Source organism: Pongo pygmaeus, chromosome 15 (assembly GCF_028885625.2).
Source record: "Pongo pygmaeus isolate AG05252 chromosome 15, NHGRI_mPonPyg2-v2.0_pri, whole genome shotgun sequence".
NCBI lineage: Eukaryota > Metazoa > Chordata > Mammalia > Primates > Hominidae > Pongo > Pongo pygmaeus.
Genome location: NC_072388.2, coordinates 21,280,089 through 21,305,194, shown reverse-complemented (window position 1 = coordinate 21,305,194; position 25,106 = coordinate 21,280,089). Strand labels below are relative to the sequence as shown.

Genomic DNA, 25,106 nt, shown 5'->3' with positions numbered 1-25,106 from the left:
AATTTTTTGTGGAGAATTGCAACTCCCCATGCCGTCAAAGAAGATTTGTAAATGGATGGTAAATAAGCACATGAAAAGTTGCTCAACATCATTAGCCATTAGGGAAATGCAAATCAAAACCATAATGAAATACAACTACATGCCTATTAGCAAAAAAAAAAAAATATTTTTTTGTTTAAACTGACAATACCAAATGCTGGGAAAGATGCAGAGCAACAGGAACTCTGACATGAGAGTAGGAATGCAAAATGAGACAGCCACTGTGGAAGACAGTTTGGCAGTTTCTTATAAAGTTAAACACATTTACTCTATGGCCCAGGATCTCATTCCTGGGGATTTACTCAAGAGCAATGAAAACCCCACTCAAAGATCTCTACAATCCACAAAAAGAAAAAAAGACATCTACACAAGTATTTATCACAACTCTATTCATAATAGTCCCACACTGTGAGCAACCCAAATGTCTATGGAAAAACAAACGGATACCTTTATATCATAGAATGCTATTTGGCGATAGAAAGGAACAAATTGTAATATATGCAACAACATGAGTAGATCTCGAAAGCATTATGTGAAGTGAAAGAAGCCAAACACAGAAGACCACATATTATATGATTCCATTTATGTGACATTTTGAAAAAGACAAAGCTATAGGGACAGAAGTCAAAGTAATGGTTGTAGAGGTAGGGGAAGAAGATTGGCCTAACTGACTACAAAGGAGCATGATGCAAAAGGAAACTTTTCAGAGTGTTGGGAATGTTCTACATATGAAGTGTTGAAGTGATTAAGCCATTAAATGCATTTGTCAAATCTCATCAAACTGTACACTTTAAAAAGATGAGTTTTAGTAAGATGTAGATGATATCTCAATAAACCTAAGTAACATAAGATTCCCCTAAGCCTCTGTTACCCCAAAATCAGGCTCAGGAAGGTGGCTTCCTGAATCCCACCAGCTGCTCACAGCTTCTCTTGCACAAATAATAACTTGAAGACAAAGCCCATACTTGTGCCCTGATCAGATGTGATTTTACCTCCAAAGCCAGTGCCTACACTTCCATGCCTACTTCTGGCTTCCAGCCCTCAGCAGGCCATGCTGGGCCCAAGCTCTAATTTGGGACGTATAATCCCCATTTGTAACCCATTAACCTAGCCAAAGTCTCTGGTCCCTGGGGTTGAGCTTGCTGGATGTCTGGCTCACCTACTACAATCTCATCATCAGGAAGAGGGAGCACTTCTGCTTGTGTGCCCTGGGCATCATGCAGCCAGATACAGCCCCTGAAGTTCTGTTTGGGGGTCTTTCATTTCAGTGCTCCTCACATGGGTCAACTGTTCCAGTGTGCGGTGGGCCACCCGGGTTCAAGACATCTTCACAGCTGGGAAGCTCCTGGCCTTGGCCCTGATTATCATCATGGGGATTGTACAGATATGCAAAGGTGAGTATCACAGGAACAACAGGTGCTGCCCAGCTTCGAAAGTATGCATACCCTGAGATTTCCCCAATTATAGCCTTGAGTGACTTCTCTTCTTCTTCCCTTGCTTGACAAAAGGGAAGGAGAAACCATTTTCCCCGAGGTGGCTGGGAGTAGGGAATGCTCCCTCTAGGCTGCAAAGGTCACCTCTTCCATGCTTACCTCAAGGCTCTAGCACAGCTAGGTAAAGACCCCACATATCGGCCGAGTGTGGTGGCTCATGCCTGTAATCCCAGCACTTAGGAAGGATGAGGCAGGAGGATCACTTGAGCCCAGGAGTTTGAGACTAGCCTGAACAGCACAGTGAGATCCCATCTCTACAAAAAAATTTAAAAATTAGTGGGGCATGGTGGTGCATACCTGTGGTCTCACTTACTCTGGAGGCTAAGGTGGGAGGATCACTTAAGCCCAGGAGTTTGAGGCTGTAGTGAGCTATGATTGTGCCACTGCACTCCAGCCTGAGCGACTGAGCAAGACCTTGTCTCAAAAACAAATAAACAAACAAAAACCCCAGATCTCTAGATTCCTATTGTCTTTTTGCCCCAACCCCAGGGAAGCTCCCTGCATCTTCTATTGCATCTTGTCCACATCTTAAAGTGGAGGACAGAGAAAGGTATTTTATGTTTCAAAATTACTTATAATCTCTGAGAGAGAGAGCTCTGCATTCCCGGGGCCCCTGCCAACATTCCCCACTGGATTTGGCCCTTTCCAAGCCTGAGGCTATATTTGGTTTCCATGGGACCCATGGCACCATGAGCCTCTGCCCAGCGTCACTGCCTCATGGAGAAAGTCAGGTGACAAACAGGGAAATTTCCCACAAGCCCTGAAGGCAGTGTGGGCAGCCCGGACTTCTACTCCAGGAAACATAATTAAGTTTCTGCTGTATAATATGCCTGATTATTTTAAACACTTGGATTAAGTTCTTTAACAGGTTATATATTGCTTTCAGGCATTTAGACTTAAGGAAATCACTGCGCTATCTTGTCAAAAATAGTGAGTCCCTCCTAAGCTGGCCTCAATTCTTTCTCCTGGTCACCCTAATCTCCTTATTTCCTGTCCCAATGCTAAACTGCAGATGAATAAGTAACATATGATCAGTTACTCTCTATCTCATTGAAATTTTAGCCAGTCAGCAGATGATTCCAAGGGCCCACAGTCTGCAGCACACTGTGCTAGGGGCTGGGAAGGCATTTTAAACAGCTCTTTGCTTAAAAATTCCTGTCCTTGGGGAATCTTGAAAAGAGAGACGGCCAGGCATGGTGGCTCACGCCTGTAATCCCAGCACTTTGGGAGGCCAATGCAGGCAGATCACTTGAGGTCAGGAGTTCGAGACCAACCTAGCCAACATGATGAAACCGTGTATCTACTAAAAACACACAAAAAATTAGCCAGGCATGGTGGCACATGCCTGTAACTCCAGCTACTCAGGAGGCTGAAGCAGGATAATTGCTTGAACCTGGGAGAGGGAGGTTGCAGTGAGCTGAGATCGCACCACTGCACTCCAGTCTGGGCGACAGAGCGAGAGTCCGTCTCAAAAAAACAGAAAAGAGAGACCAAACACACACCTCAGAAAGAGACAGGAGGATATCAACAAAGCAAGCAGCAAAACAAGCTTGAACTAATATAGCATTATGGAAACATGTTTGAGTGTTTGTTGTTCTGGATGCTTGATTTTTTTGTTGTTTTTTTTTTTCTTTTTTCTTTTTTGGAGACAGGGTCTTGCTCTGTCGTCCACACTGGATTGCAGTGGCACAATCATAGCTCACTGCAGCCTCAAACTCCTGGGCTCAAGTGATCCTCCCACCTTAGCCTCTCAAATAGGTGAACCTATAGGCATGCACCACCACACGCAGCTAACTTTTTAAATTAGTGGTGGAGATGGGGGTCTCGCTATGTTGCCCAGGCTGGTCTCAAACTTCTGGCCTCAAGCATTCCTTCTGCCTTGACCTCCCAGATTGTTTGGATTACAGGCCTGAGCCACTGTGCCCAACCCTGGATGCTTTCTTCATGAAAATGTAGGAACTTAGAGAAAGTGGTCAGGAGATTACCAATGACTCCAATCCTGTATTTCCAAAGCCCAATTTACCATGTCCTTTCCTTTTAAATAACTTTGCCTTTTACAAAAGGAGCATTCAGAACTGCACTTAAACCTTCATTTGGACTCATAGTTTCTGGGGTCTCGGAAGCCCTGGACCTGAATTTCCCTACTCCCTTTATCCCAATTTATCCAATATGTTGGGTTCACTGGAGACAAGACAGAGTTGGTATCATTGCCACAGGGAGGGGTGACAGGTGGGCCAGGGCAGGCCAGGGGCTGCTGGGCCCCTGACTTGTCTCACTGAGCAGCCTCCTGTTGCTTGTGTCCACAGGAGAGTACTTCTGGCTGGAGCCAAAGAACGCATTTGAAAATTTCCAGGAACCTGACATCGGCCTCGTCGCACTGGCTTTCCTTCAGGGCTCCTTTGCCTATGGAGGCTGGAACTTTCTGAATTACGTGACTGAGGAACTTGTTGATCCCTACAAGTGAGTTGAAAGAGCCCAGCTATTCCCTCTCCCTTGAAGGGCCACAGCACCTGCTGCTGGAAAGAGGGAGCAGGTGTCCATTGCCCACCTCGCCTTCCTCAGCCCCATTCTGACTGTGATTTGATCTATCCTGAAGTCGTAGTTCATTTCCCAGGCACTGAAACCATTTGCCGTTCACCCCACCAGGAGGAGAAAAGGATCCAGTGACTTTCCCAGAGCAGATTAGAAGCTGAAAACTGTCCTGCAGTAACACCACTGCCTTAGAGAATGAATTGTGCCCTGAGAGGCTTCTGGGAATCTTGCTTGTTTCAGGACAGGCCAGTCTTGGTGTCTTGAGGCAGGGGGAAAAGGTGCATTGTGGAGATTCAGGTCAAGATCAACAGGTGTGGAGCGTATTTCCAACCTGAGTTGTTTTATTGCCTTCATTTTTTTAACTTATTTTTTCTTTTGTTTTGTTTTGTTTTCAGACAGGGTCTCACCCTGTCACCCAGGCTGGAGTCCAGCGGTGCAGTCATAGCTCACTGCAGCCTCAATCTTCTGGGCTCAAGCAATCCTCCCACCTCAGCCTCCTAAGTAGCTGGGACTACAGGCACATGCCACCATGCCCAGTTAATTTTTTAATTTGTAAATAAGAGGCCTTGCTATGTTGCCAGGGCTGGCCTCGAACTCCTGGGCTCAAACGATCCTCCCTCCTTGGCCTCACAAAGGGCTGAGATAATAAGTGTGAACCACCACGCTCAGCCTCATTTCCTTTAAATTATCCTGCCCATATTGAGACAAAGCCCACCTCCCAGGGAAAGGAAGCCTCACAGAAGGCTGTAAGGCTACACGCATGCAGAAAGACAGAAGACTCCATGGCAAGGCAGGCGTCCCGGGTGCCAGCCCTTCCCCTCACCTCCTCTCCCTCTACAGGAACCTTCCCAGAGCCATCTTCATCTCCATCCCACTGGTCACATTTGTGTATGTCTTTGCCAATGTCGCTTATGTCACTGCAATGTCCCCCCAGGAGCTGCTGGCATCCAACGCCGTCGCTGTGGTAAGAAATGAAAGTCCCAGTCTCTCATACCAGGAATGCAGACATAGACTTGCCTGCTGTAGCCCCACTCACTTTTCCCTGATCCATGGCCTTGTGGAAGTGGAAATCACCCCCAAGTTCTCAGGGCAGAAACCACATATGTCATTGGCTGGGGTATCTTTAAGTGCCCAGGAGCAAACAGGTGGCCGGGTTGTACCTAGAACAGCTACAATGGCAGAACCGAGTCATTGCCACAGAGACCGCGTGGCCTGAGAAGCTATAAGACATTTACTGTCTGGCCCTTGACAGAAGAAGTTGGCCAACTCCTAATCTCGGGCACTTAAAGCTCTAAATGTGAAAGTGGTATGAAGCAGACAGGTCCCTCCTCAGAAAGACATAATCTTGCACAAGGCATGCCATTTCTCTCTGCCTTCACCTCCAGAAGCAGAAGTCAGGTGTGCTCTGTGGGGAAGAGACCATGCTGGTGCAAGGGGTTGGGATCCTTGACATCTAAGAAGGACCTGGGAGGCACCTTGCTCCCTCACCTGGCATCAGGCTGGGCCACCACCCACCCTGCCAGTCTCTTCACTGGCCTTATCTCAAAAGACTGTAAAGAAAGAGGTCCTCCCATCTCCTGGGGCAGCCTGTTCTTATGACCAACAGCCTTCTATTCTGAACAATCTCTCCTCGGTAATATGCTGTAAACCTGGCTCAGGGAATATAGAAAAGGCTGGTCTCCTGCATTGTATAGTCCTTAAATACATGAAGATTCATCTATAGCTTCACAGCCTTTTCTTTCTCAGACTAAGGAGGGGCTCATTCTTATTATTTTACCCCCAACTCATCTGTTTTGATGAATTGATAAATTCTCACCCTGTGATTCTGGATTAATCCCTATTTTGCAGTTGGGAAATGGAGGCTCAAAAATCATAAACTTTGCTCAAGGTCTCACAGCTCCTAGCTGGAGGGCAAGGATTTGAGCCTGGATCTGCCTGACAAGACTGTGCCCTTCCCTATGCTGGAGAAATCATATAATGTATGTAAGGCCTGGATCACACCACCTGGCTTCCAATGCTGGCCCCTCCACTCGCTGGGTGTGTAATCTTAGGCAAGCTACTTAATCACTGTGTGACTCAGTTCCTCACCCATAAAACAAGATTAGTAAGTGTTAGTTCATTATTATTATTACCAGTGTGTACTACCTCCTTCAGTTAATTAGCCTAAAACATGCATTAACCCCCCTGTGTAGGCGTCCACCCTCGAGAGGGTGAGGGCTCTTAAAAAGCTTGGCGAGAGAGAATTAGCAAGGGTGGAGATGGCAGAAATGGTTTCCCAGAGTGAAGTGAGAGCTAAGGGGTCGGGGAGTGGTAACCTCTCCTTTGCTTATCTCCTTGTTTCCTCTCCCAGACTTTTGGAGAGAAGCTCCTAGGAGTCATGGCCTGGATCATGCCCATTTCTGTTGCCCTGTCCACATTTGGAGGAGTTAATGGGTCTCTCTTCACCTCCTCTCGGTGAGTGCTGCCTGGGCCCTTCCCCGGCCAGGGGCCACTCTGCTGTGCACTTTGCTGTTTGTATATGGTGGGCTTGTCTCTGTCAGCAGGGGTCTGTGTGGGCATCTGGATGTTGGGCTTGCAGAGGGGTGATTGCTCACATGAGGGCGTGTGTGTCAGTGTGGATGCTGAGGAGTGTGTGCTGCTCACGTGGTCACCTGCGATGTGTGTGGCATATGGGTCCTAGGTGCTTCACATGTAGTGGCCTGTCTCATTTCAAAAGGAGCAGAAGACAGAGGAGGCCGCCAGCCTGCCTGATGCAGCCCCCAGTCACGGGCTATGGTTGGCAGCAAGACAGTATCTTGGCTGTAGTCCTAGACCCCCCATTTCCACTTACCTGGAAACAGGCTGCTGCTGGCTGGAAAAGAACCCCATTTGGAAAGGGACCAAGAGGGAGACTTGTGCCTGGGGCCTCTGGGTCTGGCCTCCTATGAATGTTCTGGAACTAGCCTGCAGGTGGGATGGCTTCACCCTGATTGCCCCAAGAATGCAGAGCTCCTCCCTGCTCAATAGAGAGGCGGCTGTAGAGGCCTTTTCGAGGCCACCCATGAGACTCAGGTGGAGAATGTGAAGTGAGAGGGTGGGGAAAAGTGGAAAGCAAACATTTGTCCAAAGAAAGAGGCTTTTATCCACGACCCCCACCCCAGAGCTCTCTCAGAAGCCAGAAGTGCAAGCAGGTCCGTGAGTCCCAGGTCCTGCCTCCACACATCCAGGGACCCGGCCCTTTCTTTTGCTGTCTTCAGAAGGGGCTGTTGAGGCTAGCAGATGTTAAATGACTTCCATTTGTGTGGTTCAAGGGATCCTCCCAGGTTCTTAGAAAGCACCCCCTGCCCTCAGGGTACAGTCCTGCTCCAAAGATGAGTCCCTGAGTTCAGCTGCTTCCAAAGCCGTCACATCAGGAAGAGTTCCTGTGAAATAACAAGGTAGTGCAATGTTTTTAGGACTCAGGGCTGGAAAGAGGTGGTGTGGATGTCCCCTGTACCCCGGGACCCTATGACGCTCACCCACAGCAACCTCGTGTGTGCATGTTACACAGGAGCAGTGGCCACACAGAGGCCCCCGCCGAGACCAAGCGGTGGAAGAACAGTGACCCATGAGGCTCCCTGAGATCTATTGGAGGAGAGTGACTGGCTACAGTCACTTTAGAGTGGGGTTCGTCCCTCAGGCAGGCCTAGCAGCGGTCTGCGTGCATGTGGTCTAGTTGTGTGTGATGCAGGAAACAGTGGCGCATGGTGTGCTCCACCTCCGATTCATTGGCAAGACCTCACCCACCCAGGCCTCCCCTGCTCATCTTTCCAGTTCCTTCTTCCTTCCTTCTCCTTCCCTCCTTCTTTATCTCTCTGTCACTCCTTTGTGTTCTTGGGTAGGGAGAGGATGATCCTTCCTGAAGAGTCAGAGTGTGTGGATGTGTGTTACGCTTAATGTCATCGTCTCCTCCATTGTTGGCTAGCTAGGCAAGGACTGTCTCTTGTGAACTTGACACTTGCAAGTGCTGTTGGATCTGGACAATTACACTTGGTCCTCTCTGCATGTGGAGGGGGGCGTGAATGCAGGACCCTGGCTATGTGCACGATGAGCCCCGCAGAGCACCTGGTGCATGAGACTGCCCTGTAGAGGGGCAGTAGCATGGGAGAGGGGACGGGGATGCGTATAGCTGCATGAAACTAGTGACACTGGCCTAGGGAGTTCATGATGGTTACTGCTTATGGGTACCTGGGGATACAGTCAACTCCCACACTTGTGATCAGCTGCTGCTGTTAGCTTCAGTCTACTCCATACACAAATTACAAAGTAAATGACAATTCTCCTCTGAACTCCCAGTGTGCTGAATATGTGCCTTTTTGTTCCTATCAAGCTGTACCCTGCCTGTCATCCCTTAGGTGAGCCTTTCCCCAGAAAAAAGAAAAAAGTGGTCCAATTTGCACTGACATGTAAATTACTGTTGACAGCTTCTAATATTCCCTTTTCTTTTAGGAGAGTAAAAGGGAAGGAGGGCTGATTTTCATGTTCAAGTTTCATATTCATATGTATATAATAGATGTACGTATTTTCAAGCTACAGATGATGTTTCAATACATTGATATAATGTGTAAAAATCAAATCAGAGTAATTGAGATATCCCATCTCCTTCAATATTGTCTTTTCTTTATGCTAGGAACATTCAAATTATTCTCTTAAAATTTTTCTTTTTTTTTTTTTTAAGACAGAGTCTCTCTGTGTTGCCCGGGCTGGAGTGCAGTGGCTCAATCTTGGCTCACTGCACACTCTGCCTCCCAGGTTCATGCCATCCTCCTGCCTCAGCCTCCCGAGTAGCTGGGACTACAGGCGCCTGCCACAACGCCTGGCTAATTTTTTGTGTTTTTAGTAGAGACGGGGTTTCACCATGTTAGCCAGGATGGTATCGATCTCCTGACCTCGTGATCCGCGCGCCTCAGCCTCCCAAAGTGCTAGGATTACAGGCGTGAGCCACCGCGCCTGGCCTAAAACTTCTTTTTAAAAATAACTTTTGTGTCCAGGTGCGGTGGCTCACACCTATAATCCCAGCACTTTGGGAGGCTGACGTGGGCGGATCACAAGGTCAGGAGTTTGAGACCAGCCTAGCCAATATGATGAAACCCCACCTCTACTAAAAAAAATACAAAAATTAGCCGAGCATGGTGGCAGGTGCCTGTACTTCCAGCTACCCAGGAGGCTGAAGCAGAAGAATCACTTGAACCCAGGAGGCGGAGGTTGTAGTGAGCCAAGATCGTGCCACTGCACTCCAGCCTGGGCAACAGAGCAAGACTCTGTCTCAAAAAAAATAAATAAAATTAAAAAAATAATAACTTTTGGGGCTGGGTATGGTGGCTCATGCCTGTAATCCCAGTACTTTGGGAGGGCAAGATGGAAGGATTGCTTGAGCCCAGTAGTTCAAGACCAGCCTGGGCAACAAGGCAAGACCTTGTCACTACAAAAAATTAGCAAAGAAAAATAAGTAAAAAATAAAATTGATTTAAACATCAATATCCTAGTTGTGATATTATAATTGTGTAGCATGTTACCAATGGAGGAAACTGGGCAAAAGATACATAGGATCTCTCTTTATTATTTCTTACAACTATACTTGGTTGTAAGATTCACTGAATGCGAATCTACAATTATCTCAAAATAAAAAGTTTCATTTTTTAAGTTAACTGAGCATGGTGGTATGTACATGTAGTCCCAGCTACTCAGGAGGCTGAGACTAGATGATCACTGGAGCCCAGGAATTGGAGGCTGCAGTGAGCTATAATCATGCCACTCTACTCCAGCCTGGGTGACAGAGCAAGAACCCATCTCTAAAAATTGGAAAAATAAAAAGTTTAATTTTTTTAAGTTAAAAAATCTTTATTCTGATTATAAATATTCCATCTATTTTAGAATTTTATTCATTTTTTCCTTTTCCTTATCTTTTCTTTGTTTTTTTTTTTTTTGGAGACAGGGTCTCACTTTGTCACACAGGCTGGAGTGCAGTGGTGCAAATACAGCTCACTGCAGCCTCAACCTCCCAGGCTCTACCACGCCTGGCTAATTTTTGTATTTTTTGTAGAGACAGGGTTTCACCATGTTGCCCAGGCTGCATTTTACAATTTTTAAAATTTTTTCTGTAATGTATAAGGAAGAAATTAAAATTAACCATAATTTCACCACCCAGAGATAATCAGTTAGCATTTTAATAAATAGGCCCATAAATAATCTTAAAATTAATTGGCATTTGGATGTGGTGGTGCACACCTGTAGTCCCAGCTACTTGGAAGACTGAGACAGGAGGATCATTTGAGTTTGGGAGGTCAAGGCTACACTGAGCTGTCATCATGCTACTGCACTCCAGCCTGGGCAACAGAGCAAGACCGTGTCTCAAAAAAAAAAAAAATTATTTGCATTATAGTTTTCAGTCCTGTTTTTTCATTTGATGTTATATTTTGAGCATATTCTCATGTAATCAAATTTTTTCAAAACATTATGACTACATAATGCTCCTTTTTTTTTTTCTTTGAGACAGAGTTTCACTCTGTCATCCAGGTTGGAGTGCAACGGCGTGATCTCTGCTCACTGCAACCTCCACCTCCAGGGTTCAGGCAATTCTGCCTCAACCTTCCAAGTAGCTGGGATTACAGGCACGTGCCACCACATCTGGCTAATTTTTGTATTTTTAGTAGAGACGAGGTTTCGCCATGTTGGCCAGGCTTGTCTCAAACTCCTGACCTCAGGTGATTCACCCACCTCGGCTTCCCAAAGAGCTGGGATTATAGGCATGAGCCACCGTGCCTATCCCATAACATTTCATCTTGTGCCAGATTTATTTTATCGACCTCCTACTTTTAGGCACTTACGATATTTCCAATTTTTTCTTTCTTTTTTTTTTTTTTTTTGAGACAGGTTCTTACTCTGTTGCCTAGGGTGGAGTGCAATGGCACAGTCACAGCTCACTGCAGCCTCAGCCTCCCAGGCTCATGTGATCCTGTCATCTCAGCCTCCCGAGTAACTAGAACAACAGGCACATGCCACCATGCCTGGCTAATTTTATTTTTATTTTTATTTTTTGTAGAGACAAGGGTCCACTATTTTGCCCAGACTGGCCTCAAAGTTCCGGGCTGAAATGATTCTCCTGCCTAAGCCTGCCAAAGTGCTGGGATTGCAGGTGTTAGCCACCGTGCCCAGACAGGATATAGTTTTTTTTAAATAAATCCCACAAGACAGGATATAAATTTTTAAGTACAATTTACATACAATAAAATATGCAGGCTGGGCATGGTGGCTCATGCTTGTCATCCCAACGCTTTGGGAGCCCGAGGCGGGAGGATCATTAGAGCCCAGAAGTTCGAGACCAGCCTGGGCAACATGGCAAGACCCTGCCTCAATTTTTTTTAAAAAAAGCAGATCATAGGCTGGGCATGGTGGCTCACGCCTGTAATCCCAGCACTTTGGGAGGCCGAAGTGGGCGGATCACCTGAGGTCAGGAGTTCAAGACCAGCCTGACCAACATGGAGAAACCCCGTCTCTACCAAAAATACAAAAATTAGCTGGGTGTGGTGGCGTATGCCTGTAATCCCAGCTACTCGGGAGGCTGAGGCAGAAGAATCGCTTGAACCTGGGAGGCGGAGATTTCGGTGAGCCAAGATCGTGCTATTGCACTCCAGCCTGGGCAACAAGAGTGAAACTCCATCTCAAAAAAAAAAAAAAAAAAGGCAGATCATAGATGTTCATTTTGATGAGTTTTGTGGGGGTATTTTTGTTTGTGTTTATTCGTTTTTGTTTTTTATTGTTGTTTTTTAGAGGCAGAGTCTCACTATGTTGCCCAGGCTGCCTTTGAACTTTTGGGCTCAAGCAGTCTTCCTGCTTCAGCCTCCCAAGTAGCTAGAAATATAGGTGTGTGCCACTGTGCCTGGCTTCCATTTGATGAATTTTGACAGTTTTCAAAATTCAACCACTACCCAAAACAAGATAGAGAACATTTCCACCACCAATTCCCCACTCCCACAAAGACAACTAACTACTCTCTGACTAGGACAAGAGTGTTTTTAGGCCAGGCACAGTGGCTCACGCCTGTAGTCCCAGCACTTTGGGAAGCCGAGGCAAGTGGATCACGAGGTCAGCAGTTCAAGACCAGCCTGGCCAAGATGGTGAAACCCCGTCTCTACTAAAAATACAAAAATTAGCCGGGCGTGGTGGCACACACCTGTAATCCCAGGTTCTCGGGAGGCTGAGGCAGAGAATTGCTTAAACCTGGGAGGCGGAGGTTGCAGTGAGCCGAGATTGCAGCACTGCCCTCCAGCCTGGGCGACAGAGTGAGACTCCATCTCAAAAAAAAAGAAAAGAGTGTTTTTAAAGCTTTCCATATGCAGTTCAGTCCCAGTGTATCAGGGAATCTGCATCCTTTGAGGATGTGAGGAATGCTTTTAAAGAGATGAAGATTTTAGGCAACAGACAGAGGCTGCTCCTGCAGCCTTCCAAGCATTGGGAGCACCCCACCGAGTGACAGTACAATTATCAGTAACCCTGAGCCACCCATACCACATTCAGGGTCTAACATACCCAGGGTTCATCCACTTTTCCACTGGCTGCCTCTGGTTTGCTTCCACCTGCATTTGTGAACACAGGTTCTGTGACTGGTGGGGTGGAAAGTATGCATGTGAAGGCGGGTGCCTGGTCAGAGGGGGGATGCCCCTGTGTGGGCAGAAGGTAGGCATGGATGAAGGAGCTGGGGCTTGGTGGTCCCTGGGTTATCCCAGGCTGACCTGCTTTTCTCCCTGACAGGCTGTTCTTCGCTGGAGCCCGAGAGGGCCACCTTCCCAGTGTGTTGGCCATGATCCACGTGAAGCGCTGCACCCCAATCCCAGCCCTGCTCTTCACAGTAAGGGCCCTTCCTGCTGTAACTCTCCACACACCTCCCTCTCTTTGTGCCTAGTCTAAGCTGGGAGTTCATGCTTTTCACACACACCCCCTGTTACCCTTGCAGTCTGCTGCTAGGTCTCACTGGATCTTAGGTGATCTGGCAAATGATCCTCATCAGCTTTGTTAATATCAAGAGATATAGCAAGGAAAGATCCTGAGTCTTGAAATACCTAAGGCTCTCAGGCTGACTTATTTCCATTCTCCCATCCTTTTGGGTCAGACTGAACTGACTGCCTCAGGATTCTACACCGTCAAGAAAATATGTCTCCCTTGGCTGTCCTCGCACCTGTTACCACAGGGTTGCAGCACTGGCCTCTGCTCCTGGCTGGTTGGTCCCTGCACACACCCACTCCCCCCATCAAGCTTCAGGGCAGCCTGCCAGTCTCTTGGCAAACATCATTGAAATGAAGTTAGTGTTAACAGTACACCAAATAAGAAAAATAATAGAGGAAGACTGATAAACTGGAAACTGCGAAAAGGAAACTGGGGACAGGAAAGAGATGGGAGTAAAATATCCCCAGAGTAGAATCATTTAGAGAGAGCTATAGGAAGGAACAAAGACTTGTCCCCATTGAGTCTTTTGAGTTATTTTTATTTTCCTTCTGGATCCTGAATAAAACACTAAAAATGACTTTGGTCCACTGGCGAAGCAGTTAGAAATCAGAATAACAGAGCTCTTGGGAGCCAAGAGCATTTTACAGCATTGCTGTACAATTTCAGAATGTTCAGATGCAGGATGAAGGTCACCTTGACTGGTTGGTTGTCGAAGGTGGCTGGAGAAGACGGTACTCCCAGTGGGCCACACACATTTTTTTGTTTTGCTTTGTTTTTTTCCAGTTAGAGCTATTGGTGCAGTAGTGTGACTAAAAGGCAGATGCAGCAAGAACCATTAAAATCGTCTCGATTATTTTAACCATCGGTTCTCACAAGAGAACAGAACCTTCTATTGACCTTCACAAGTTATCAGAGGGGAGGAGCATGGTTCCAAGAGAGCCACAGAGATGATTTTGAAGTTGGAAAGTAGACTCTGTCAAGAAAACCTCATAGGGATGTTATGAGGGTTAAGTGAGTTAATCTTTGTCAAATGCTAAAAATAGAGACCTGGAACACAGTAAGTGCTATGTAACCAGTTTTGAAATTAATAAAGAAAAGGAAGGAAGAAAAATAGATGACTCAGCCAGGAGAAAAGGATGAGGGCAGGAATAAAGCCTTAATCTGTTGTTAACAATCTTCCCTAAGGGATTTTTAAAAAATGAAGTTAGCTTCAGCTATAACCAACAGAGGCATACAAATGAGACCGGGGCTGACACAGAGCCAGGTAATACCAGTGTGGCCAGTCTAGCTGCTTATGTCCACTATCCATTCTAATTGGTTAGTGCCCATGCCATACCAGTGGTTAAATATTTTGATCATCACCCCTGTAATAAGAAAGGACTTCCTAGCAATAAAAATGTTGTAACATCCTGGGTTACTAGGGGAGGTTCTAAAGTCTCCATTTCGAGACATCCATTATACAATGGCATCATCTGCCTGGAGGCTGGGGGACAGCCCCTAATCTATAATACCAGTCTTTGAATATCTTTCGGATCACTGATGAGCTCCTCCCACTTTCTCAGTGCATCTCCACCCTGCTGATGCTGGTCACCAGCGACATGTACACACTCATCAACTATGTGGGCTTCATCAACTACCTTTTCTATGGGGTCACGGTTGCTGGACAGATAGTCCTTCGCTGGAAGAAGCCTGATATCCCCCGCCCCATCAAGGTGAGAGAACCTCCCTTTGGGGTCCCCTCCTCTTCCTCTGTGGTTCTAGCTGCAGTTCAGATTTTTAAATCACCTCTGTTCCTAGCTGCTGACCACACATCATCATCTCTGATGGTAGCAGACCCTTTGGAAAGCAAGGGCCATTTGTGAATGGGACCACTATTTCCATTCTCCACTGGGGATGAGATCGGAGAAGACTGCAGCTGGGGAATAAGTCAGATCAAATGTGACTTTCTTCATGACATTCCTTTGTTTCCTACCAGTCTAAGCCCTAAACTCCAGCTGACTTTTCAAGGTTCTCTTATCTCCCCAACACTTCCTCCTTGTCCTTCCAGATAGCTGGGTTCACTATGTGCTATGTCTCCATCCCAGAATGACTTTCCTCCTCCCGTCTGCCCATCTACATTTTAACCATTTGCCAAATGCGCCACAAGTACCTCCTCTTTATTGAAGTTTTCCAGTCTACTGCAACCTTCCATGATCCTCCCTTTTTAAACTCCCACAGCCCTACACATATAGGGTGCTCAGTGAACCTAATATTGCCACAAGATATAACTCTGTGATAGGAATTAAAGGGATTGCTCAGAACAGGACATGCTAGAGCATTATGAGTTCTCCGACAAATTAGAAGAATAGAGTGTACTCCAGAGCTATCTGAACAATCCTATTCTAGAAACAGTGACTAGATGCTTCTAGAAGATCCTTCCAGCTGAAAAATCAAAGGCTCTCCAAATCTCTCAGTTCCTCACTGGCATTTCCACCGCCATTTTCTACTCTTACACTTAGAAAATCTGCTAGAGGGAAGAGGAGGTAGAATAACCCCATGTCCCCACCACACACATCCCTTCTGAGCGAGGAAGACAAGGAAGAGAAAGGCAGCCGAATCAGGACTGCCCCTGGAGCCCTGAAGAGGATACTCTCAGGAACTCCCCACATGTGGCCCATAAGGAGCTGACATTTGCCATATTGTGCCCACATAAGGGCCCTGCATAGAAGTGGGCGAGGACCAGGGAGCCCGAGTGACTCGAATCATTTCCTGCCTGCACCTTGTGCATTGCCACACCTCCCCTCCACCCTAGGACCTCAGCAGACACACCCGTGTGCCAGCAAGCTTCTCCATCCCTATGGGCTTCTCTTGCTGCCACGGGCACATGGCATGCATGATGAGGCATTGTCTAAGCACACCCAAGAGCGAGGACATGGGCAAGGAGGATCGTTTCCTCCCTAGCTCCTCCCCATCCTCTTCCTGTCTGACCGACCATGTTCATCAACATTTGTTTATATAGCCCCTGCCCTACCAGGAGTGAGTGTGGGACCACAGAACTGAGGGAAGCCCAGCCTTTGCCCTTGAGGATGTGTCTCTGCGGGTGAAGGAGAGAGAGAATGCCCCAGTCCCTAGTCCTGGGGGCCACGGGGCCTACACAATTCACATGCTTCATGCCTCTGCTCCACAGATCAACCTGCTGTTCCCCATCATCTACTTGCTGTTCTGGGCCTTCCTGCTGGTCTTCAGCCTGTGGTCAGAGCCGGTGGTATGTGGCATTGGCCTGGCCATCATGCTGACAGGAGTGCCCGTCTATTTCCTGGGTGTTTACTGGCAACACAAGCCCAAGTGTTTCAGTGACTTCATTGGTGAGTTGTTGGAGGCTCTGGCTGGCTTCAGGGCCTCCTGGGCTGGAATGCAGTGGTCAGTGATGGGGTGGGGGAGCCACCAGGGCCAGGAGACCTAGGCTCGCCTTCTCCTCAGTCCACAGAGCCCTGGAAGAGTCCAGAGCAGGGGAAGCAGATGCCTTTTCCCAGAGACCTCTGAGGGAGGAGAACAGCTGGCATTTCCACACAGACCTTAGACCCGCAAGAATAGGCAACCTGGGCTGGGCACAGTGGCTCACACCTGTAATCCCAGCACTTTGCGAGGCTGAGACAGGATCACTTGAGCCCAGGAGTTTGAGACCAGCCTGGTCGACATAGCAAGACCCCATCTCTATTATTAAAAATTTAAAAATAAAATAGGCAACCTGTCAGCCATCCTGTGAGAGCTGCCCCAGGCTGGGTGGAGACCAGCGGAGACCCTGGACTTAGGGGTCAGTGGGCACAGCGAAGGTGGAAGCCTGGGGCCTTCATAAGCAAAGAGTAGCCGGCGGGAGATGCAGGAGGCAGACCAGGTGGCGAGGATTCTCTTCAAGGCACTGACTGCTCTGAAGAGGCAGAACCTGGAGCAGGAGAGCCGGGAAGGGCCGGGGCCACTTGGCCAGGTTGGTGGGATACTCAGCATTGGCCTGGTTTCCGTGTGATTTCTTCCCTACAGAGCTGCTAACCCTGGTGAGCCAGAAGATGTGTGTGGTCGTGTACCCCGAGGTGGAGCGGGGCTCAGGGACAGAGGAGGCTAATGAGGACATGGAGGAGCAGCAGCAGCCCATGTACCAACCCACTCCCACCAAGGACAAGGATGTGGCGGGGCAGCCCCAGCCCTGAGGACCACCATTCCCTGGCTACTCCCTCCTTCCTCCCCCTTTTATCCTACCTCCCTGCCTTGGTCCCCCCAACATGTGCGAGTACCCGCACACCCCTTTCTCTGCTTTTGTCAGGCAGTGGTAGGACTTTGGTGTGGGTGGTGAGAAATTGCAAACAAAAACTGACATTCATACCCAAAGAACCAGCCTCTCACCCCAGGGTCCATGTCCCAGGCCCCACTCCAGTGCTGCCCACACTCCCAGCTGCTGGAGGAGAGGGGAGATGCCAAGGTGCCCTGCAGGACCTCCCTCCGGGCCACACCCTCAGCTGCCTCTTCAGGAACCGGAGCTCATTACCGCCTTTCCTCCCAGGGAGGCCCCTTCAGAGAGGAGAGGCCACAGGGGCTGTGTTGTCGGGGGACAGGCTCAAGCAATTCTGTCCCCATCAAGGGGTCAGCTGGAGAGACCCAAGACCCTGTCTGTTCACCAGGGACCCAAAATCCAAGGGGATGCTTCCCTCTGCCCTCTTTCCTGCCCCTCCCCGTCATACCTGCACCCACCCCAGCCAGGGCTCCCTGTCCAGAATTCGGTTCTCCTCAGGACGCCAACTCCCAGAGCTAAGGACCAAGGAGAAGAACAGCTTCTCCACCCCCAAGCCAGGCGGTTGAGGAACATATTGAGAAAGGCTCAGATTGCAGAAACCCAGCCCTGCCCCTACCTCCTGCCTCCAACATGTGCCAAAGCTTCCAGAAGCCAAAAAGCTTCTGATTTTTAAGGTAGTGGCATCTCTCTCCTAACGATGAAGTCGCTCAGCAACTCCACCTCCCCGCCACAGGAAGGAGCAGTCCCCTGCTATCCCTGCAGCCACTCCCAGCACACCCGCACACAGCCAGCACCACCACCCCACCATGCACTTCTCTCTGGGCCTTGGCTTGGGACCAGGTATGAAGGATCCCCAAGCCCTTCAGGCCTGAGATCAGAGCCAGACTAGCCTTAAGTCACCTCCCATCCAAGAACTTGGCCTAAAAATACTCCCCTATTTCTAACCCTCAGGACGGATCTGATATTAAATGCCTTCCCTGGGAGGAAGGGCGCTTTCCCCCTCCCTAGAGGTGCCCATTCCATACCCTGGGAGACTGAGGAGAGCACTGGCTGAAGCCCAGTTCCTTTCCCATCCATCCCCAACTCCAATAGCCCCCCACTCCTCGCAGGTCTCAGTGTCATGCTGTCTTGGGGTAGGTAGGGTGAAAGGGCAGTGGCAGCAGGGCGCCCACTCTGGAGATCCTCAAAAAAGGCCCTCCTTTGTGGCTGGCGGCCTCTGACCTTTCCCTGGGCTTCAAAGGAAGGCCATGGAGTTTGCTGTGGGCCCTACAACCTTCCCAGCCACTCCTGCTGCACTAAGGACTTAGGATCCTTTTATCACAAATCGGGATTCTCTCCCCCACCCTGAATTCTGTCTGCTTAAACTGGAATACACAGGAGCCCTTCCTGGCCTGGATGGTGTCTCCCAGCTTCCCCGCCCAGCTTGCCCGCCCCATAGTTGGTGAGATGCCAAGTTTGGTCTGAGTTGTGACCCCTTCAGAGTAGATGCCCGGCAGGCTGGGGTTGGCCCCTGGAGGGTCAGGGGGCCATCTTCTTGTTCCCTTTTTTCTCATTCCTCCAACTTCCTCCCCTCCTTCAATTATTTTTTTGTAAAGTTGATGCCTTACTTTTTGGATAAATATTTTTGAAGCTGGTATTTCTATTTCTTTTGGATTTTTTTAATGTAAGGTTGTTTTGGGGGGTGGAGTTAGAACCTTGATGATAATTTCTTTCGTTTGGTGTAGGTTTTAGAGATTTGTTTTGTTGAGAGGTTTTTTTTCTTTTGATGTAATAAAATTTAAAATGGAAATGAAGTTGGTAGTGTCGATAATTAAGTAACCTTTTGAGACAGAGTCACCAGGCATTTCCTCTTAGGAGATCTTGCCAGGTTCCTTCCAGAATGACATTCCTAAAAGCTCTCGCTCTCTATAACTTCTAGCTATCCTAGGGACTCAGTGCCAGTGCATTCAAACCACTGACTCTCATTCGGAACCAAAAACATCATCAAAAGACAAAAGTACAACGAATTTACAGATCTCAGTTGTTTACTGTAATTCTGGAATCAGGCAACACTTCATTCCACAAAATAGAATACATGTTCCAATGAGTTGAGCAGAAGAGGTTGGCTTTACAGACAGGGAAGGGCTGAAGAAAGCTGGTTAGTCACTTTTCAAAGTTGCTTTTCTTGGCTGGGCACAGTGGCTCACTCCTGTAATCCCAGCACTTTGAGAGGCCGAGGAGGGAGGATCTCTTGGGCCCAGGAGTTTGAGACCAGCCTGGGCAACATAGCAAGACCTTGTCTCTACAAAAGATAAAATTAGGTGGGCATGGTGGTATGTGCCTGTAGTCCCAGCTACTTGGGAGGCCAAGGCCGAAAGGAGGATGGGTTGAGCCTGGGAGGTCAAGGCTGCAGTGAGCTATGCTTGCACTACTGCCCTCCAGCCTGGGCGGAAGAGCAAGCCCCTGTCTCAAAAACAAAAACAAATTTACTTTTCTTGTAAGGTGGGGACACGGAGACAGAACAATAGAAAAATAACTGATTAGTTCATATCAGGATCCTTCAGGCTACCTTGTTTTGTGTAAAGATTAAAGCAGAGGGAACTTCATTATCATGTCCATTGAATATTGAAACTGGCCTGTTTTAATTGGCTGTTGTGTCTCTCTCCTGATTTCTAGGAAGGTCAGATAACAACTTAGTTTAGATTTGGTGATGCGGAATTTTAGCATGGGTGATTCTATTTTGATTTTTAGTCTGGTCTGTGGGGCCTAGGGCAGGAGCTTAGTCCAAAACCATGGCCTTCTGTAATTTTTTATTTAACAACACTCTCTCATTCCTTCTTGGAGTCATGAAGTGTTACTAAGTTCCTGCTCTGTGCACCGTACTGAAAGCCTGCAGACTAACTGGGAAGAACTCAACACTGCCCAGGGTGGGAACATGGACAAGGGAGAGATGGCACCCAGCCAAGCTGAGGGAGGCAAAGGAGGACGTCCTCCCAAAGCCTCATCAGCAAAGGCTTCTCTCATCAGCACAGCCTGAGCCGAGTCTGTGGAGAGAGTCAGGGTCTGAGGAGCTTGATGGGAGGGCCTGGGAGGTAAGGCTAGGTTCATTCAGCTGGACAGAGCCATCTGAGAAGAAGAGTTAGCTCTAGGAGGAAGAGTAGGAGGACCACTGGACTAGGACAGGGGAAAAAGGAAAAAGTCGTTAAGGTATGTGTAAGTACTTCCTGGCGTTTTGGGCTAACTGCTAGAGGAAGTTGATGGGATTAGCCCCAGTCCTTGCTTTGTGTCCCTGTCTTTATGGGCTGCCCTCCTGGCTGCGTGTCCTGGGACAGTACCATTCCAGAGCCAGCACTGCTGGCAGACATAGGGCAAGGGCGGGGGTAAGGGGATGGTGGAGGGGCAGTGGTGTTAAGACATCACCCTTCACCATCTGGAACACTGTGAGGACACAGGCAGGCAAGATGCCGCCACTCCCAGTCCTGGCCTGACGCCAACACTCCTGCTTTGTGGCTGTCATTCTTCCAGACAGGCTGGAAGCTCACCATTCAACAGGGACGCTGAGCTGGGAGGCTGGCCACTAAACAGCTGTGTGTCCTTGGGCAAGTCACCTCACCTGCTTAGCATTTTGAGAAAGAGAGAGAGTTGGACCTAATCTCAAACAGTTCCTCAATCTTCCAACTTTAGGTTGTTCCAAAAGGCAGAGGTGGCCAGTCTTGTCCAAGCCTCACATCTGCCCTTTGGGCCCTTCTTCCCCAGCACACACACCTTTCCTTTCCCTGGACTGCCCCAGGCTCCTCCCTATTGCCCCATTTGAGCATGTCCTGTCCCTCATCCCTTCTCACTCCATGGAGGCACTTGTCCTTCAGGAGCACCCTCTCTTTCTGTGAGACCTGCTGATCTTTTCAACCTGGTCAAATGGGCAAATGTGGGTCTCCTCCTGGGCAACAAACATTTAATTTTAACCTGGCCATTTCCCGTCTTAACCCTGCCAGTCACTTTAATGCTAGGAGTTTCGCATGCTCTGACTTCAGGGAATTTGGGAACATTTTGAAAGTCACTGAAATTGTAGCTGCTTACGCATTCATTTATTAATGTGGTCATACAACAAATCTTTTTGTGACCATTCTGTCAAAGACTTTGCTATATGCTGTGGAAATAGCAAATTTTTTCCTGATTTTTCTAAGTCAGCACAGACTTCAAGTATTTTCTTCCATTGTCTCCATAAGGATATTCACATGTGTCAACCTGCCTGTCTTTTTTTTTTTTTTTTTGAGACAGAGTCTAGCTTTGTTGCCAGGCTGGAATGCAGTGACGCGATCTCGGCTCACCGCAACCTCTGCCTCCCAGGTTCAAGAGATTCTCCTGCCTCAGCCTCCAGAGTAGCTGGGATTGCAGGCACGTGCCGCCACGCCCAGCTAATTTTTGTATTTTTTTTTTTTTTTTTTAGTAGGACGGGGTTTCACCATGTTAGCCAGGATGGTCTCGATCTCCTGATCTCGTGATCTGCCCGCCTCAGCCTCCCAAAGTGCTGGGATTACAGGTGTGAGCCACTGCACCCGGCCCTGTCCTTCATTTTAATTCAGGAAATATGGTCACCATAGTTGAAGAGGTCCAAAAGATGTAACTGACCCTACCCTCAAAGAGCAAATAGTTTGCCAGGGGAACGAAGCCAAGGATACGCATGGCACACATATGTGTGCGCTTCCTGGCTCTACAGACCACCCATGCCTTGTTGGAAGCACTGCCTGTCGGCCTGCCTGCTGGGCAGTGAGCCCTACTGGCGAGGGCTAAACCCAGCACATCCCCAGACCCCATGCAGTGCCTGGTACCTATGCGCTCAAAAGTGTTCGTCAAACTGACGCACCACACCAGGCAGCAGGTAGTGTCTGTTTAGGAGACACAGATAAAACTGCAATGAGAGGTCAGAGGAAGAGAAGAAGGAGAGACTTCACATTTACTAAGACCAGTTGCGTGACATACATTATGTTATTCACAGTTTAAATTAAACAACCCTATGAAGGAGGTATTAGTACTGCCACCTTGCAAGGAAGATTAAGTAACTTGCCCAGAGTCATGGAGCTGGTCAGTGATGGAGGCCAGATTTGAGCCCAGTTCTCTCTTAACACTTCACAGCCATGCTCAGTTACCTTCCTACTGGGAAAGTCTTGATTCACCAAGGAGGTGGCACTGGAAGGAGGCCTGTTACAAAGTCACTAAGATAATAAACATGCATCGTTTCAGTTAATCCAAACAGGTAGTAACTGCAGTGGCCAAGGAAAAATGATCCTGCTGACCCGGGAGGGCTTCTTTCCTCTCCTGAGCAAGAATCCCCCAGCCGCTGACTGGCACTGCCCTCCCCACCTCCCCTTCCTGTCCAGAGCTCCTCTTCCTGTCCAGAGCTCCCCCTACCCTATCCTGACATCCAGAGCCCTGCCTTCCCCAGCCAAACCCCTGTTACTGGGAAACACTGAGGTCAGCGTGCCAGCAACGTCAGCACTAGCCAGGGAGGCCGGCGCAGAGATTTATCTCACCATGGCTAAAGCTGCTGACTTTCTCATTTCCTGCGGCTCTGTTTGCATACCTCCCACGTCCTCCTGTGCCCAGTTCACTAAAGCTACTGATGCAGACTTCCCCCTCCCCATAGTGGCCAAATGAGGGCCAGGAAAGTTCTCCGAGTCACATAGCAACCCCTTCCCATCCCTTCAGCCAGAGACAAACCAGGCATCCTCTTTGGATGACCTTGGGCAGCTCAGCCTCTCAGCCTTGTTTTCCTTGTTTATAAAGCAGGAATAAAAATACTGTCTGCCTTGCCTACCTTCCTGCATAACCCACAGGGAAAGAGCATGAAACAGTGTAGGTTTCAAGGATTGAAAAAGCATTAATTTATCAGAAAGCACAAGGCCTATTCATTATCATTATTTCAAAGTAGGGGAGGGAACAGAATTTCTCCTCATGGAGACAAGGCCCTAGACCCAGTACTGGCAGGCTGCTCATTCTCCCTGGAACTGCACTGCAAGACCCCATCCCAGCCAGGTTTCCTCTTCCTCCTTCCAGACGCCCGGCAGGAGCTTGCCTAGAGCCAGCGCTGTGAGAGGCTGCCCTCTGCTGTCCACCTGAGTCCGGACCGCAGCAGCCCTCCAAGTCCGAAATATTGGGGCCAATATTGCCACCTGGTGGTCAACACAAGCACTGCCACCAAACTGAGAGCTCAGCTTTGAAATGGAGAACTCTCCCTAATTCCTGACATCTGTCTCTGGGATGCACGCAGATCTCCCCACACTAGGTCAATGAGCTTTCAGATAAAGCATATCTGGCCATGTCTCAAGTCATGCACAGAGAGCATCTGGGGTAGGTGTTGGGGTAGGGAGGATGGAAGGAATATGCTAACCAGAATATACATCTTTAAAATTTTAATGTTCAATGCGACACACATCCTCTCTGCACTTGTCCCACTGTGGCCCACTCACAGTGAACCAGCCTTTGTTTGGCCCAACTTACAAAAACTTCTGGTCCCTCTGGGGCACCCATAGCACTTGCTGGTCATAAAAGAGCCAGTAACACTTCTATGTGTCCTTCCCCCCCCACTGGACCTACGATCCCTTCTGGAGATGAAATTCAACAGGCAAAAGCAGGACCAGAGCAGGTGTCTCTGAAAGGAGGTAGTGGGGAGTTCCCAAAGGAAAGAGAAAAGGGAAGAGGAGAGCCAGCACAGAACCAAGAATTGCAGAGAGGGAGCCATGGGCTTCTCCTGGAGACCCTAAAACAGAGCCCCAGGAAGAGGTGATGACATAAGAGGCTTCTCAAACCTCACAAGAGGAAGTAGACCCAAGAGACACGCATTGGAGATCAGAGAGCGGCCATGCAAAAGGAAAGACAGCAAACGAGCTGCAGCAAGCTCCTAAGCCCTGCAGCCCAGGGCACAGGAAACCAGAGGCAGAGCCTCAGGCCCAGGGTGAGGGGCAAAGCACCAGCCTGAGCCTCTTGCAGCACAGAGCAGCTGGAAGAGAGAAGTGCTGGAGCCACCGGAGGATTATGGCTGTCTATTCCGAGGGCAGCAGCCTGCCTAGACCTGCGGTGCAAGGTCCAAGTCCTGATCAGGGGCTTCAGCCAAGCCCAGGGAGTTAGGAACTGTACCAGGCTGCTAAAGGTAGCTAGGGCTGGAAACGCACTAATATTTGGGCTATTGCACAGCCCCTGTGCAAAAACCTAGCAAATGAGCATACTCTGGAGCACCACGCAGGCTCCCATGCATAGCTTGTTCCTAGGACCTATCACTATTCCCTAGACCCCTCACAAAACAAACCCTGGCCTACACTCAGAGAATGCTCTGGGAGGTGGGGCTACAAAAGAAACTGTCTCTTGGGGGTAGGTGGAGCCCAGCAGCAGGGGAGAGCCAGAGGAAGGCGTGTCGAGGGAGGAGGTGAGACCCAACTGAGGGTCGGCACTGGAAGAGGGCTTTCTCTCTTCACTCTAACTTGGAACCTCATTCTGCATAGAACTTTTTCAAAGTTGGAGGGAGGAGGTTGCTCAGAGTGGGGTGTTGCCCTCTGCAAGGATTTGGAGTCCCCTGGGCTCCCAGCAGGGAGTGGAGAGGCATTCCCAGAAGCATCAGCTTCTGGCATCTCCAGAACCCTGGTTTGGTCCCTGACCAAGGAGTGTCCCCAACTGCTGAATAGGCCAGGAGTCGCCTTTCTCTAAGGCTTACATCTCTCCCTCTGGGGTGTGTCCTGCCCCTCCCTGAGTCACCCCAAGGGGAGAGAGGGGAAAAAAGGGAAGAGAAGAGAGGCATTGACTACAGAGGAAGGAAAAGGAAGCAGAGCAGAGAGGGGAGAGAGGCC

General features: G+C 48.8%; 1 protein-coding gene across 2 annotated transcripts in view; it reads left to right on the top strand.

The window, feature by feature from the left end:
- Nucleotides 1-19,078, top strand: part of SLC7A8 (solute carrier family 7 member 8) — a 58,514-nt gene extending 39,436 nt beyond the window's left edge. For both annotated transcript variants that reach the window (XM_054448879.2, XM_054448880.2), the window contains 8 exons: nucleotides 1,308-1,433; nucleotides 3,839-3,992; nucleotides 4,905-5,028; nucleotides 6,415-6,518; nucleotides 12,834-12,930; nucleotides 14,588-14,737; nucleotides 16,192-16,369; nucleotides 17,043-19,078. In XM_054448879.2, the coding sequence (XP_054304854.2) occupies nucleotides 1,308-1,433; nucleotides 3,839-3,992; nucleotides 4,905-5,028; nucleotides 6,415-6,518; nucleotides 12,834-12,930; nucleotides 14,588-14,737; nucleotides 16,192-16,369; nucleotides 17,043-17,209 (1,100 nt within the window). In that variant the 3' untranslated portion in view covers nucleotides 17,210-19,078. The remainder of the gene's footprint in view (nucleotides 1-1,307; nucleotides 1,434-3,838; nucleotides 3,993-4,904; nucleotides 5,029-6,414; nucleotides 6,519-12,833; nucleotides 12,931-14,587; nucleotides 14,738-16,191; nucleotides 16,370-17,042) is intronic.
- Nucleotides 19,079-25,106: the final 6,028 nt, after the last annotated feature.